General features: G+C 48.6%; 2 protein-coding genes across 3 annotated transcripts in view; one reads left to right on the top strand and one right to left on the bottom strand.

The window, feature by feature from the left end:
- Positions 1-8,027, bottom strand: part of PTPA (protein phosphatase 2 phosphatase activator) — a 623,109-nt gene extending 615,082 nt beyond the window's left edge. Inside the window, exon 1 of one of the 2 annotated variants that reach the window (XM_086924847.1) lies at positions 7,736-8,027. In XM_086924847.1, coding sequence (XP_086780973.1) covers positions 7,736-7,760 — 25 coding nt within the window. In that variant the 5' untranslated portion in view covers positions 7,761-8,027. The remainder of the gene's footprint in view (positions 1-7,735) is intronic. The other variant, XM_086924848.1, reaches the window with a different exon arrangement.
- An 882-nt stretch (positions 8,028-8,909) lies between these two features.
- The window catches only part of CRAT (carnitine O-acetyltransferase), a 336,972-nt gene continuing 329,750 nt past the window's right edge, over positions 8,910-16,131 (top strand). The window contains exon 1 of the mRNA XM_086924849.1: positions 8,910-9,220. Coding sequence (XP_086780975.1) covers positions 9,194-9,220 — 27 coding nt within the window. The 5' untranslated portion in view covers positions 8,910-9,193. The remainder of the gene's footprint in view (positions 9,221-16,131) is intronic.

Below are 16,131 nucleotides of genomic sequence, written 5' to 3' on the forward strand. Positions count from 1 at the left end.
CTGGTGGGGCCGTTAGTGAAGATGAGGCAAGCTAATTCCCAGAGTTGCCGAGTGTGATCGCTGATCAGAGTGGGCACCGAGGCGAGAGAATTATCGAGTCCGCTGACCCTGGTCCAGAAACCTGCCGCGCCGGGAATCGAACCCTGGTCCCGGGCCGTCCTCTGCTCTCGGGTCTGCCGCCTCTAACCAGTGAGCCACACTACTAGAAATTAGTGTTGTCAACGTCATCAACACCAAGACCGTGGTTAATTTTTTAGAAGAGATTTTCTTGAGGGAAGGTTTCCCTAAGTACATCTTGTCGGACAATGGGTACAATTTAAATCCCAAGAAATTAAAAATTACTTATTGTCTTCTGGTATTCAACAAAGATTCACAGCCGTTTATCATCCTGCTGGTAATGGTATTGTAGAAAGGGCTAATCGCAGTATTAATGGCATGTTACAATTAGCAAACAAAGGCAGTTTATCATGGAGTTGTGAGTTAAAAAAGTTACTTTGGGCTTATAGGAACACTGTTCATGGTTCTACGAACCAGAGTCCATTTTCTCTAATGAGAGGCAGAATTCCACATTCTAAAGTCAATCCAGGTTGGATGAATAAAGGTGGCATGGTTAATTGTGATTTGTCTAGAGTGAGAGAGGATATTAAAAACTCTCAGATGAAGAATAAAATCTACTATGATTCTAAACATGGTGTCAAAGAGGTCAATTTGTCCAAGGGCCAATGGCTTCGTGTTAAAAGTGCTAGGAAAACCATCAAGGGTGAGAGTTGTTACAGTGAGCCTAAGTTGGTTGTCAAGGTTATGAATAACACTGCTTTGTTGCAAAATGGTGAGGTGTGGCATTTTAGTCGTCTCGCTCCTGTATCGAAAGGGGACAACAAAGTGGAGGAAAGTCATTGTTCACCTTGTTGGTGGGATATTAATGTTGAGAGCTCTCAGTGCAGGGATTCCTCATCTGATTTTCCTCAACCCAGGAATGATTGTTTGAATTCTGAGTGTTTGGATCCTGATGTTCACCTCTGTGATTCCTCTCCCGAGTGTGATTTACAGGTTGGTGAGAGTGTGTTACCTGGTACTTCCCGTGTAGTTCCTGGAATTTCCAATGATTTATCTGACAAAACTATGTCACCTAGTACTTCCAGTGTCCCTAATGATACTATTGTTAGAACCTCAAGTGGAAGGATTGTCAAAAAAACCAAGAATTTGGAATTGTTTGATTGTGTAGTATGTTGCTTTAAGTGCTAGAATGCTTGTTATGTTCTGGAACTGTTTACTTCTGTTGGGGTTCGTGGGTTTCAGTTATTGTATGAAGATTCCTGTATTCCTGATGATGTACCTTTGCTTTCTCCTGTGCTGGGGGTTTAAATAAAGAACCTGACTTCTAAAAGATACTGGTGTTACTTTCAATTACTACAGGGACCTCACCTGAAGTCTAAACTTTCTGCTGGAGGAGCATCGGATGTGCCTAGAAGCCTACTTGCCTGATGATGGAAGGAAGGAATATGCCTGGTCCTTCAAAAGGGGAGAAGCCCTGCATGTTCCCAGGACAAGGAACACCCAGAGAAACCTGAAAGGCACACCTGGGAATAGTAGTGTCCCCTGGACCCTCCCCGGGTGGAGGCCCCTGAACCCCACCCTCCTCTGCCCCTTGGTTCGGCCCCCCCACTCCCCAGGGGGAGGGGGACAGTGGCTGGACCGGGGGTCTCAGTGGAGGCCACCCCCGGGAGGCAGAGCCCGAGCACCCAATGATCGGCGGGAGATAAGGGGAGCAAAGGCAGGGAAAGAGAAAGGGCAGGCCCACCAAGCATTGGGGCTGGGCCAGCTCAGCCATAAATTTAAGGTAGGAATGTGATAGGGATAGTTCATGTTCAGGTAGGGACTTGGCTCAAAATGCTTAAAGGGATCATAGAGAATTATGGCCGACACCACAAATAGCATAAAAATTATAAGCTGGAATGTTAATGGGTTAAGGGACAGGTCTAAAGCAAGAAGGGTTGTAGATTTTTTGTTCAGATCAGGGGCTCATATTTGTTTATTAGAGGAGACGCATGTAGAGAGGGAAGAATGTAGTCAAATATTCAGGAGATGTGGATGGGTCCAGGACATTATTTCCTCGGGACAGAGCGGTAGTACACGGGGGGTGGCTGTGATTATTAGAGCAGGCTCAGGGATCAGGTTGTTAAAACACGACACGGACATTTCAGGCAGATGGTTGATAGCTTCTCTGATGGTGGGAAGTGCCTCCCTGGTCTGCGCGGCATACTATGGCCCGAATCTAGACGCCCCTGGGGCCCTGATAAAACTTAAAACTAACTTAATAGAGACAACAGGCCCGATAATTGTAGGGGGAGACTTTAATATTATTTTTGATAGAGATCTGGATAGAACATCGAGAGTGAAGTTTTCCCCCCCAAAAAAAAATAGTCTAGAACTTAAGAACATCATGAGGGATTTTAATTTGATGGACATTTGGAGATTCAAAAACCCAGGGGGAAGAGATTACTCTTTCTACAGTAGAAGATATGGGCACCACTCGAGGATAGATTTTTTCCTGGTAGACAAGAACCTCTCATCGGCAGTCGATTCTGTAACTTATGTCCCTGCAATTCTGTCAGACCACTCAATGGTGGAAATGGTAGTCAACATGATACAGAAAAAACATCATAGGAGATGGACACTGGATCGGACGCTGCTGCTGGAAGAAGGAGTGCGACAGGATTTAGTTACCCAGTCCGAAGAATTTTTTAGGGTCAATACAGGGTCAGCAAATAAACAAATTGTCTGGGAATCGTATAAAGCTTTCTCCCGAGGCCTATTAACAACTCTGATGATCAGGAGGAATAGACTGAGGAAAGAGGAAAGGGAAGCAAGGATTTCTAGAATCAAGCTTAAAGAACAGGAGTTACAGAGGGCATCGGCAGAGGAGTCGGACAACAGGCAAATACTTCAGAGAGAGCTGGATTGTCTGCGAGCAGAATTTCAAGCAGGGTTGGACAAGGACCTAAAAGAAAAGTGGGACATTAGTAATTTACAACAGTTTGCTTACGGTGAGAAGTGTGGTCGTCTCTTGGCATGGAAGGCCCGAGCCGACAGAACAAGAAACCAGATAGACAGCTTGGTTTTATCAGGTACAGGGGAAAGAACTAACAAGGATGACTGTATCAGAGAAGAAGCAAAGAGATACATGCAGTCTCTTTATGGACCTAACTCCTCTGGGGATAAGCAACAAGCAGAATCCTGGTTTGCAAATGTCCAGCTCCCTAAGTTATCTGAGATTGATTGTTCTTATCTTAGTTCAGAAATCCAAGAAGGGGAAGTCAGGGCTCAGGTGTCAAAAGTGGCAAAGGGTAAAGCCGCAGGCCCAGACGGGCTCCCAGTGGAGCTGTTTAAAACCGTTTTAGAGCAGATCCTAGGGGTTCTGACCCTATTATTTAACGAAGTTTTACTCAGGGGGGGACAGGTCCCCAGGTCATGGGCGGAGGCTACGGTCACATTATTGTTGAAGCCAAATAAAGATCCGAGTAGGATTGAGTCCTACAGGTCCATTTCACTTCTAAATGTTGACTATAAAATATTCGCGGGGGTATTGGCTACGAGATTAGCAAAGGTAGTAAAATCTGTAGTACATTGCGACCAAAGGGGCTTCATCCCGGACAGGCAGCTCAATGAGCTGACCTTTCAAGTGGTGGCTGCAATCGATGTAGCTCAAGAAAAGAAATTGCCTCTGACCATAGTAGCAGTAGACGCTGCGAAGGCATTTGACCAAGTTGACTGGAACTATTTGTGGTTGGCGATGGAAAAATTTGGTTTTCCGACGAACTATATAACAGCCATTAAGCTTTTGTACTCAGAACCAACAGCAAAGGTCTTAGTAAATGGTTCTCTGACAGAGAAGTTTCATATCTCCAGAGGCACTCGTCAGGGATGTCCCCTATCCCCCCTTTTGTTTGACCTGTATATAGAGCCCTTCGTTTGTTTATTAAGAGCCGATCCTATAATTAAACCCTTTAAGATTGCGGAAGTGGAGTTTAAGTTTGCTTTGTACGCAGATGACCTGCTAATGTATACTATAAATCCGGATGAGGCAATCCCTAGACTATTAGATCTTGCAGTGGGGTTTGGTAACATTTCGGGGTATGCAATTAATGCTGAAAAGACGGAAATAATGGAATGGAATCAGCAGTCCAGCTCGTTAGGGAAGAAGAACAAAATGAGGTACCTGGGAATTCACCTGGTTAATGAGATAGATGAAATCCCCAAAACTAATCTAGAGAGGATCATTAAAGACACAATTGCTTTATTGCAACGTTGGTCCTCTCTGCCTCTAAACATATACGGGAGAGTGAACCTCCTGAAAATGATAGTGCTCCCTAAGGTCACTTTTCTATTTAATGCCATCCCATTATCCTTTCCAGCACCCTTAATTAAAAAACTACAAGGAAAACTGGGCTCATTCATTTGGAATGCCAAAGGCCCTCGCATAGCGTGGAAGAAATTAAGAAGGGGTCTCAAGACAGGAGGACTCGCCTTCCCTGACCTACTGCTGTATTGCCACGCTTTTCATTTTAAGCATTTTAGAATTATGGCGGGTCATATGGACCAATCATCAATGGGGTTGCTATTCTCTGTGCTATTAAAGGAGGTTCCTCAGGGTTCCAGTTTTTTTCTTTATAAGTTTGGGGACCCAAAATTCTTTAAAAAAGTAAGGTTGAAGATTTTAAGGTCAGCCTTGAAAAATTGGGTATTTGTAAGGACTAAACTAAACATCACCTATTACGCACCACAGGCACCCATATGGGACTCACCAGGCCTCCCAGCCTGCCTTAATGATCAACTGTCACTACCTTTGAAACAGGCAGGGCTGCAGAGGTGGGGAGATCTGCAGGGAGATGGCCAACTCTTAAGCTGGGACGCATTGTACAATCTAACTAGGGGGGCCCTGACGCGGTTTAAATACTACCAACTGTCAGGCTGGTGGACAACGAGATCTGGGACACCAAATGATAATAACCCCCCTAACCCTAAATTTGATGCGGTAGCTAGAAGGGGTAAGTGGAAAAGCCAAATATCTTTTTGGTACTCGGCAATGTTAGAAGGGGAGGATGTGACGGAGGTTGAAATCAGTAAATTATGGTGTGACGCCCTCACCCAGACTAATGGGCCTCTTTTGGATTCTTGGTGCGACTCCTTCAAGGTGTTGAACGCCGTAATTAAGCCGGCCGCTTTGAAAAGGAATCACTTATACACTATGTATAGGGTCTATATAACCCCGAAGAAATTGGCAAAATTCTCAAACATGGACTACAATTGCCCAAGGTGTGGCCTCTTGAAGGCTGACGATGTACATATGTTTATGGATTGTCCTGAGTTAGCGGAATATTGGGGGAAGATAAAGGAATTTCTGGAAGAAGTCCTCTTAACGCCTATAGCACTCCCAAGGTTCACAGTCATGTTTGGGCTTGTGATGAACTATCAAGTTAATGACTTTTCCACCAAATTTGTATTTTTTATCATCCTCTTAGCAAGGCGCGAGATCTGCAGGGCATGGAAAGATCCAACTCCTCCAACCTTTGCTAATTGCCTGAGGCAGATTATGTTAACTTGTAAATCAGATGTGGCATGCGATCCCAGAAGCATGACGAATGTGTGGGCAGCCTTGGTGGCATGGCAAGCTCGATGATTGGTTTTCCAATGATTTGTCTGGAGCCCTGCTGGTTCCCCGTACTCCTAAGTAGCAAAGGGCGCACACGGATCGGTGAAAGAAAAGGAGTTTGGAGGGGAAGGTAGTGGCTACTTGAGGGTGCGGGCAAACCAACTTGCATCAGGCCAAAACCAACGAGGGTCAGTGCAGAACGGCCAGCAGTGCATGGAGGAGCCAGTGTCCCATCAAGAGTTCCACCTGTGATATATGAGGATTACCAAAAAAAAAAAAAAAAAAAAAAAAAAAAAAAAAGGAATGTGATAGGGAGATAAGGGCTATTTAAGGGTGGGCACAGGGCACAAGGCCCTCTTTCTCCGGGTAATTTTGGCAGGAGAAGACCCGCCCACCCACCCTTGGAGGGACAGGAATTGAAGGGGGGGGATAGACAAAGGGGGTGAGATTTGTCGCAGAGGCAAATGGGGCTTACAAGAGATCCTGTGGTTTCGGAAGAAGGGACAACAGGCGGTACTTACAAAGCGATCTAAGAAGAATACAAAAAGCAGGTGGCGCAGCGGGCTCAGACTACAAATGGGGCGGGCAGGACCCAGGGGGTCACTGGCAAGCTCCCCGAGCTCCCTGTGTTCAGGTGAACCGGAAGTAAACAATTAATTGCGCAACTCGGGCGGGGACAAACGCCAACCCGGAAGGGAATGTAAAATAAAATAAATGTAAATTACGTGCTTATATAGCGCACGACTACCCGGAGGCATCTCGGCGCTTGCTTAGGGAACCCGTCCTGGTATTCCCCTGCGAGATAACCCAACAGGGCATCCGCAGGGTGAAAGCCAGGCATCCCGCTGCGAGGGGCTGTCGTGGAGATTAAGCAAGCTATTGCCCAGAGCTGCAGAGTGTGAACTCATGATTCAAGTAGGCACCAAAGCGAGAATTATCAAGTCCATGGACATATTGACTCAAGACCCTGCCGAGTCGGGAATTGAACCCTGGTCCCAGGCTGACCCTCTGCTTCAGGGTATGCCTCCTCTAACCAGTGAGCCACACTTCTCCATATGTGTGGGCCCCAGAAGTGAAAAGGTCACCCGGCCGGGTGGGAACCGGCTGGTTACACCGGATGCAAAAGGGGCCATCCGGTTGGGTTAAAGCAGACGCTTACTCAAGGAGTGTGTGGAAACCGGAGGTAAAAGGTTACCCGGTCGGGGCAGAAGCTTGCCCGGAGAGAAAGGAAAAGGTGTGTCCCAGGGAGGGGGTAACCTTGGCAAGGATAGCTGCACTGAATGTAGGGCACAGTGCAGAGGCATTGGTGGTTAAGGATGGGGACAAGTCACTTTGGAAAAGAGAGCCGCACTGAATGTAGGGCACAGTGCAGAGCTGGTTGTGTAAGAACGCACAGTCGCCAGACAGAAATAATGGATCGCTTGTAAGTGATAATGCCTAATAAACTGCGGCCTTAATTCTTCCATAAAACAAACTGGTGTGGTCTGAATTTATTGGGATTCGGGCGGTGCGACCATGTGGGGGGTGCCTCTGCTGAGGTCTCCGGAAGAGCCACAATGTTACAGTCAAAGCATGCGAAAAACAGGAAGCGTGGGTGAAAGACAGATGTGCGCCCTATAGGGGGAGGGTGTGGCTTAACGGCTAAGACGGCAGACATAGGAGCTGGGGAACAAGGTCCGAGCCTTGCAGGAGGCTCAAAAATCCTGTGATTCTTGGCAAATCAGTTAATCTCCCGGTGCCTAGAAACGAATGTGTCCGTCTGTAATGCAACCGGTGCTCATGCACAGCGCTCTATATATATAAAAAATAAAAAGTAAACTACAAAAAAAATTACATTCAAATAACACATTCAAGGAAATACCCCCTAAGAGGTGTGTGACGGTTTGAAAAGTGATCCTAAAATACTTAAAAGCACAGCAGGCCCGAAGTTCCAAGGAGCGCAGGGGAACCTCCACAACCGGGTGTTTATCAACAGGACCCGGACACACAACGCCCGGCACCGGCCCCGGGTAAAGTTAAGCCCCAACAGCGCCCCCTGCCGGCGAAGCTCCTCCGGCGCAGCCCTGCCCCTCCCGCTCACACCTGCCTGCGGCTCGCTCTCCGCCATCTTGGCCCCGCTGCGTCGGATCCACTGGAGCTCCGCGCGCCGCTGCTCCCAGCCGGTTACTGACGTCACGCCGAGCCTTCCGCGCGCGTCGCCATGTTGGTCAGGGGCGTTTTGACACTCGCGGAGCCTCCATCTTACTATGGTTGCAGTTCAGAACAAGCGCTAGAGGAGCCCAACGGCCATGTTAGATTGGGCCTAGTGATCCCGATACTCAACGCTCACTCCTTGGGGGGGGGTGAACCTTAACTTGTCTGCCCGCACGTTTGTGAGACATACGCATGCGTGGCTACTGTCACGTGGGTCCCAATAACCACTATAGCCATATTATCGAGGAAACGGTACTTTAGCCCTGACGCGTTGTTGCAAGAGAAGAGACTACTTTGGCGTCCATCTTTGTGAGGGACGTGGCCTGTTATTTCGGTGGGAAGACCAACCTTTCAACGGCCATCTTTTTGTGTGACGCCTGACTCCCCAGCCGCCATCTTAGCGTGGGGAGCGCGGCCGCCCGTCTGCCACACAAGAAGCCATGTTTATGCGGGGCACGCGACGCTGCGACCGGTTACCGTTAGACAGAAATGAAGGACTTCGACATCGTATTAGATAAATGCGCTGGTTATGGGCGCTCCCGGAAGCGCACGCACGTGAGTGTTGATTATCTGTGGGTCAGGCTTCACCGGTGTAATAAATGGGGGAGGGGGCGATAAAGATAAGAGAGACGAAAAGTGGGAAGGGAGCACAAAAAAAGAAACGCTGTTCGGCCGCTGGATGCTTCTAACTGGCAGGCAGTGCCTCTGACTCTCCACCCTTCCACCGCCCCCTCTTCCACCGCTTGGTGCTTTTCGCCTTTGACAGCTATTTGCTGCCCTCCCTCTCATTATGATGTCACCTCACCCCGCCTCTCTCTGCTGATTCGTGGCTCCTTCTTGACAGACAGGTGTTCTATGCCCGCCCTCTCTATTCATTGGTCCTCCCGTCTTTTAACAGACTTTGTGTTGTGACAGCTAAGTTGTCTCTCTGCCTGATTTGTTGTTCGTACCTTTGACGAGCATGCTTCTGGCCCTTCGACCTGCACTGATTGGCTCCTCGTGCCACGCACAAACATGGTGCGTGCCCTCGCCAGTAAGAGTGCGCCGCACTGACACGGCTGCTGTCAGTGTCCTCTCAGCTGATTGGCTCGTGCTTCCTTCCTCCTCCAAACTTTGGGCCCCGTGCCCCTCCTGTGCTAAGCCAGTCTCTGGTGTGGCCCTGGCCCCTGGTCCTTACCCCCTCCTCAGCCCCGCCCCTGACTCCGCCCCTCGCTCGGAGCACCCTCCCCTCACCATGACCCTGTGGACACACTGACCTCCTGGACTGCCCCACACCCTGTCACTCCCTCCCTGCTCCCCAGCCGGCACCAGGACTTTGCCCCTCCCAGGAGCCAGCCTGCCGGAGAGATGTGGGCACTCATAGCCAGAACCATGGTGAGTACAGAGGGGTGAGGCCTGGGCTCCGGTGAGTACAGAGGGGTGAGGGTACAGGGGTGGGAGGCCTGGGGTGGGGGGGCTGAGAGTGAGCTGAGGAAACAGGGTGCAAGTCCAGAGCTGGGGTGAGGACAGGAGACTTGACCAATGATTGATGGCAGGTTGGAGTGAGTACAGAAGGTGTCAATCCCTTGCTATGGTGAGTACAGATGACTGTGAAAGCAGGTGTCTCAGCAGTCATTGAGGGCAGGTTGGAGTGAGTGCAGAAGGTGTGAATCCCTTGCTATGGTGAGTACAGAGGACTGTGAGAGCAGGGGGTCTCAGCAGTGATTGAGGGCAGGTTGGAGTGAGTGCAGAAGGTGTGAATCCCTTGCTATGGTGAGTACAGAGGACTGTGAGAGCAGTGGGTCTCAGCAGTGATTGAGGGCAGGTTGGAGTGAGTGCAGAAGGTGTGAATCCCTTGCTATGGTGATTACAGAGGACTGTGAGAGCAGTGGGTCTCAGCAGTGATTGAGGGCAGGTTGGAGTGAGTACAGAAGGTGTCAATCCCTTGCTATGGTGAGTACAGATGACTGTGAGAGCAGTGGGTCTCATCAGTGATTGAGGGCAGGTTGGAGTGAGTACAGAAGGGGGTCAATCCCTTGCTATGGTGAGTACAGAGGACTCTGGGATCAGGGGATCTCAGCAGTGATTGAGGGCAGGTTGGAGTGAGTACAGAAGGGGTCAATCCCTTGCTATGGTGAGTACAGATGACTGTGAGAGCAGGTGTCTCAGCAGTCATTGAGGGCAGGTTGGAGTGAGTGCAGAAGGTGTGAATCCCTTGCTATGGTGATTACAGAGGACTGTGAGAGCAGTGGGTCTCAGCAGTGATTGAGGGCAGGTTGGAGTGAGTGCAGAAGGTGTGAATCCCTTGCTATGGTGGGTACAGAGGACTGTGAGAGCAGGGGATCTCAGCTCTCAGCAGTGATTGAGGGCAGGTTGGAGTGAGTGCAGAAGGTGTGAATCCCTTGCTATGGTGAGTACAGAGGACAGTGAGAGCAGGGGGTCTCGGCTCCCAGCAGCGATTGAGGGCAGGTTGGAGTGAGTACAGAAGGTGTGAATCCCTTGCTATGGAGAGTGCAGAGGACTGTGAGAGCAGTGGGTCTCAGCAGTGATTGAGGGCAGATTGGAGTGAGTACAGAAGGTGTGAATTCCTTGCTATGGTGAGTACAGAGGACAGTGAGAGCAGGGGGTCTCGGCTCCCAGCAGCGATTGAGGGCAGGTTGGAGTGAGTACAGAAGGTGTGAATCCCTTGCTATGGTGAGTACAGAGGACTGAGAGCAGGGGGTCTCAGCAGTGATTGAGGGCAGGTTGGAGTGAGTACAGAAGGTGTGAATCCCTTGTTATGGTGAGTACAGAGGACTGTGAGAGGAGGTGATCTCAGCTCTCAGCAGTGATTGAGGGCAGGTTGGAGTGAGTACAGAATGTGTGAATCCCTTGCTATGGTGAGTACATAGGACAGTGAGAGCAGGGGGTCTCAGTAGTGATTGAGGACAGGTTGGAGTGAGTACAGAAGGTGTGAATCCCTTGCTATGGTGAGTACAGAGGACTCTGAGAGCAGGGGGTCTCAGCAGTGATTGAGGGCAGGTTGGAGTGAGTACAGAAGGTGTGAATCCCTTGCTATGGTGAGTACATAGGACAGTGAGAGCAGGGGGTCTCAGTAGTGATTGAGGGCAGGTTGGAGTGAGTACAGAAGGTGTGAATCCCTTGCTATGGTGAGTACAGAGGACTCTGAGATCAGGGGATATCAGCTCTCAGCAGAGATTGAGGGCAGGTTGGACGAGTACAGAAGGTGTGAATCCCTTGCTATGGTGAGTATAGAGGACTGTGAGAACAGGGGGTCTCAGCTCTCATCAGTGATTGAGGGCAGGTTGGAGTGAGTACAGAAGGTGTGAATCCCTTGCTATGGAGAGTGCAGAGGACTGTGAGAGCAGTGGGTCTCAGCAGTGATTGAGGGCAGGTTGGAGTGAGTGCAGAAGGTGTGAATCCCTTGCTATGGTGAGTACAGAGGACTGTGAGAGCAGGGGGTCTTAGCTCTCAGCAGTGATTGAGGGCAGGTTGGAGTGAGTACAGAAGGTGTGAATCCCTTGCTATGGTGAGTACAGAGGACAGTGAGAGCAGGGGTTTCATCCCTGAGCTGTGATTGATGCCAGGTTGGAGTGATGTCCGAGGATGCGTTTCCAGAGCTAATGGTAAATTCAGAGGACTGTAGGTATAGACGGTGTGAGTACAATGCGAAGTACTGAGAGCTTAAAATGAAACACCCCAACGCTGAACTGTGACTTGTCGAACTTGTCGTGAATACAGAGGGTATAAATCTCGAGCATTAGTGTTTAAAGACGGTTTACCATCTCAGGGATGAGTACAGAAGACCATGACTACAGAGTCTTGGAGTCATGTAGAGCTGTAGTGTCTGCAGAGAGGATTTCAGACCCCATTTAGGAGGCCACGGGCCTGGCAGTGGCTAGTAAACCACACCTGTGGGGCTTCAGTCCCTATGCCACTGTTGCCCCAGTGCCTGCGTCACTGTGCAAACCGTGGCACTTACAACCTTTTCCGCATTTGCCTCAGTAGAAGCGAGACAAGCAGTCAAAGACTTTCCAGGCTGGTCCTTGTAGGGGTATATCGGTTCGAGAATGGTTTATAGGTGCAGCTCATGCTCTCACCCCAGCCTCCCCGGTTTGGTCTTCGCATTGTCTTGTGGGCCGAGGTGCAATCAGTTTCTCTCTCGCTCGCTGTATTTTCATAACAATCTTTTAAGTCTTGCAGTCATTTAAGTGATTTTATATTTTCCTTGCTCCGTTTTCTCAGTTTCCCTTGTTTCACTTCTCTGTTGCGTTGTTCACTTTTCAGCACAGGCACAGCTGTGCACAAGATCGTATGCCTTACGTCCACGTATAATGTAAATAGTCCTGATACTTTTATTTGTATTCATTCTACCCAAATATAGACTGCCCTTTGCAGTTTTCCTAAAATCATTGATGTCTTGTTGTTTCGTCCTTTCTGCAATTACTCTGCATGTTTTACCTAAATGCCTATAAATATTACCTATTGAGACGTTGTTGTATTCCAGTGATACTCAAAGTACGGCCCGGGGGCCACTTGCGACCCTCTTGACCTTTAAATGCGGCCTCCTTGGTGGACAGCAGCACCAGCTGCTGTTTATTTGCTGTACAAAAGTGGGTGGTGATGGACGGAGCATCTGAACCAATCAAACACTCACACCCAGTCAACAGATCTGAGTTTAATCCATCACCGTTCTTTAGCCCACTCTGCCACCCCAGTTCAGAATTGGCCATATGCAAATTAGTCTGACCCTGTGCCTCATGGGAACAGTCCAGCCGGAACTGCCAAGCCATACCTTCCCCCTGGACCGGAAACAAGCTTCCTAGGACCGGTTTCTGGCATTCCAGCCGTCTTCAGCCAGGCTTGCCTGAATCCAGTGGCAAAGTGAGCAAGGGACTCACGTCTGAGCATACCCTGCCAACTTATGGCGAACAAAGCGGTACAAAAGTGGGTGGTGATGGACGGAGCATCTGAATCAATCAAACACTCACACCCAGTCAACAGATCTGGGTTTAATCCATAACCGTTCTTTAGCCCACTCTGCCACCCCAGTTCAGAATTGGCCATATGCAAACAAGCTTCCTAGGACCGTTTTCTGGCATTCCAGCCGTCTTCAGCCAGGCTTGCTTGAATCCAGTGGCAAAGTGAGCAAGGGACTCACGTCTGAGCATACCCTGCCAACTTATGGCGAACAAAGCAATGATGGACGGAGCATCTTAATCAATCAAACACTCTATTTGCTAGCACTAATATTTAGAAAAAGATGTTAAATAAATGGGCAAGCATTTATTAACCTGCAAATAAATAATTGTTTTTGAACCTCCTTACACAATCCATAACCCACCCATCCCCCTCTCGCTACCCTGCTGGCTGCAATGTGGCCCTCGGGCATACCACAAACCGTACTTTGTGGCCCCTGCGAAAATGTTTGTGAGTACTCTTGTCATATGCTCTAACTCAATTTACCCAGGTTTCAGCTGGGTTTACGGGTAACCTCCTGTGGTTCTTTCATACTACTAATTAAAGAGCAGTATTAATTTTTGATGTAAAAGAGGACAGCGAAAGACATCAATCCATTCTCAGGGCTCAATGTGAAACCAGAAAGCTTGGGATCAATCCTATTTGACCAATGGGGCGCACCTGAGAGAGGGAGACCCTAAATCCCGAGCTATGGTGATTTTAGGAAGCTGTGAGTACCTGGAGTGAGTTCTGTGCTGTTGATAACTGCAGACTGTGGGCATTGAGAGCTGTATACAAAGAGTGGACAGTATGTATGGACAAGTGTGAATACAGAGCTGCGGTGAATGAGAGGTGCGAGAATACATTAGTCCAATCCTGCGCTGTAATACGCATACAGTGCGGGAGCCGTCAGCCATGATGAGTACTTGGGGGGTGAGTACTCCACACTGTTGGGTGTGAGCCATTGTGAGTACAGAGGACTGCATATTCCGAGCACTGAGAAATGCATGTTCACCGTCACTACTGTCATGTTTCATCAATCATTCAAACAGGATTTGTGTAGTGGCGCTTATCACCAGTGAGGCTATCCGGGGTGGGGGTGAGGGGTAAGGGCGGGGGGGGCGGTGCTGCTGCTGCCGTAGGTCAGTTAGTTGAACAACCAGATTTTTAGGACTTTCCTGAAATCCTGCAGGGTGGGGGCTGTTGTGAGGTGGAGGGGGAGACTGTTCCAGTCTTTTGGGGCCTGGGAAGGCATGGCTTTGTAGGTATGGGTTATCATTTTGAACTGGCATCGGTTGCTGATGGGGAGCCAGTGTAGTGATTTGAAGGGAGGAGAGCTGTGGCTCCTGGTTGCTGAGCTCTGGATGGTCTGAAATCTATATATCAGTAGTGAGGTGATTTCCTCCCCCCCCCACCCCCCCCCCCCCCTATGTTGAGTGAATTGCCGTAGTCGAGGCGGCTGTTGATGACGGCTTGGGTGACGGTGCATTGGGTGCTGATGGAGGCTACCTGAAGATTTTCCGGAGCATATGGAGAGTGAGGAAGCAGAAAGACCAGACTGGGTTTGTCTTCTTCTTCGTGATGAGCTAGCATACGCATATAATGCCAAAGTTCCTTGTGTGATCTGTGAGTGGGGGGGCCAAGTTCAGATGTAGCCTCTCTTCTGGTGTTAAGATAGGGGAAATATATTCCTTTTGATACTTAACACCTGCTGTGGATTTGGATTTATTATTTCAAACTTTAGTGTTGTTTATTTAACTTCATTACCATGTCTATTTACTTAAGCCAACTGCCATTTCGGGAAAAGCTTTTTCTGATGAGGCCCAGAGATCACTTATCCTGCACAACTGTTGGCACACTACTGGCAGTAAACCCATGCCCTCAGTCGGTTTGGGCAGCGCAATGTTCCATTCCCCTCTTGCGCAGAGTGAGAACAACATAAATGGGACCATGATTTACAGCATGAGATCAACAGTATGGCATGGACTTGAAATACTTAATCTGTGCCAGAAACTTAACTTGGAACTCTTGTGCATGGCAAAGATATGGCTGTTGGTCGAATGAGCACCCTGTTTTACAAACTTGTGCCTGCGTATTTCTCCAACTGGCATACTGACTGGCTAGGCCGGGTGGGGGAGTTCTGACAACTGCTAGACAACCTGTTATGCTAACCAAAACAAAAGACTCTGGGACTTCGAAGGTGAAATCGTGGCCATCAAATGCAAACTGAAATGCACCATTCCTTTGATCTGGTCAGAGTACTTGGGTATCTCTTTCCGGTGGCCCTCCCCAAACCTTTTAAGCCAGAGACAAGCATTATCCTCTCGAAAGAGTCCAACATACACAGTGTAATTCCATCACTCCTTCAGATTTTCATCACTTCTGTGTAGCCTTGAACTGAGACTGAGCTCAAGTTTCTGCTAAGAGTTTGAAACTATAGTAAATAACTTACTATGTCCATTAATCTCCACCATTGAAGGAGGGCTGCAGAAGTCCAGTCCACCTGCATGACCCTCAGGGGAGGTATGCTGAGGAACGAGCTCGACGCAATCTTCACGTATGCCAGGGTGCGAGGATGAGGAGAACGACTTGCATCCTAGATCGAAAGATACAATGTCATTCTGAAGGGCGAATTGGAAAAGCAAAAGCGGCCTTCTTTTCATCCAAATTGAGCCAGGTACTCAAGTCTCCCAAAAACTCTCAAATGAATTGCAGACCTTCTCAGATTCAGAAGAGCTGTATAATGATATTTTTTCTTTTGAAAAAGAAGTCAAACACTTCATGCTAATAAATCTAAGCCACCTAATATAAGCAGTGAATTAAAGACCATGTTGCTGCACAATTAACACAGTGTTCGACCATCTTCGAGAGAGCAGCTCTCGAACATTAAATATAGTTGCCCTACGCGGTCTGCTGGCGATTTTTGCCCAGACAGGTTTCGGAATCTTTCAAGCCCCTTCTTGCTTTTAAAACTGCTGCCTCTATTCAACAGCACCATCAAGACCGGACCAGCCCCTAATCTTGGAAATCTGCCACCCCAAAACCATGGTTGAAAAAGCAACTATTACTCCCACCCAACAGTTTACACAACCATTGTATTATCTCGCTGCTCCCCCATCTAGGTAAGATAGTAGAAATTATTTTTTTCACCCAATTGCTAGTATTTAGAAAAAGAGGGCTGGCTTGCTTCCATGCAGAAGGATCAAACTGGTTGTCACCTCCGTAATATACCATCGGAGCAGATGGTGGCACGGTTGTGGTCATGGTCTTAATGGACCTTTTTTCTGCCTTTGATGCTATTGATTGCATCCTCCTGGACAGTCTTTCAGATCAGCATCTCCAACCTC

Source organism: Lissotriton vulgaris, chromosome 5 (assembly GCF_964263255.1).
Source record: "Lissotriton vulgaris chromosome 5, aLisVul1.2, whole genome shotgun sequence".
NCBI lineage: Eukaryota > Metazoa > Chordata > Amphibia > Caudata > Salamandridae > Lissotriton > Lissotriton vulgaris.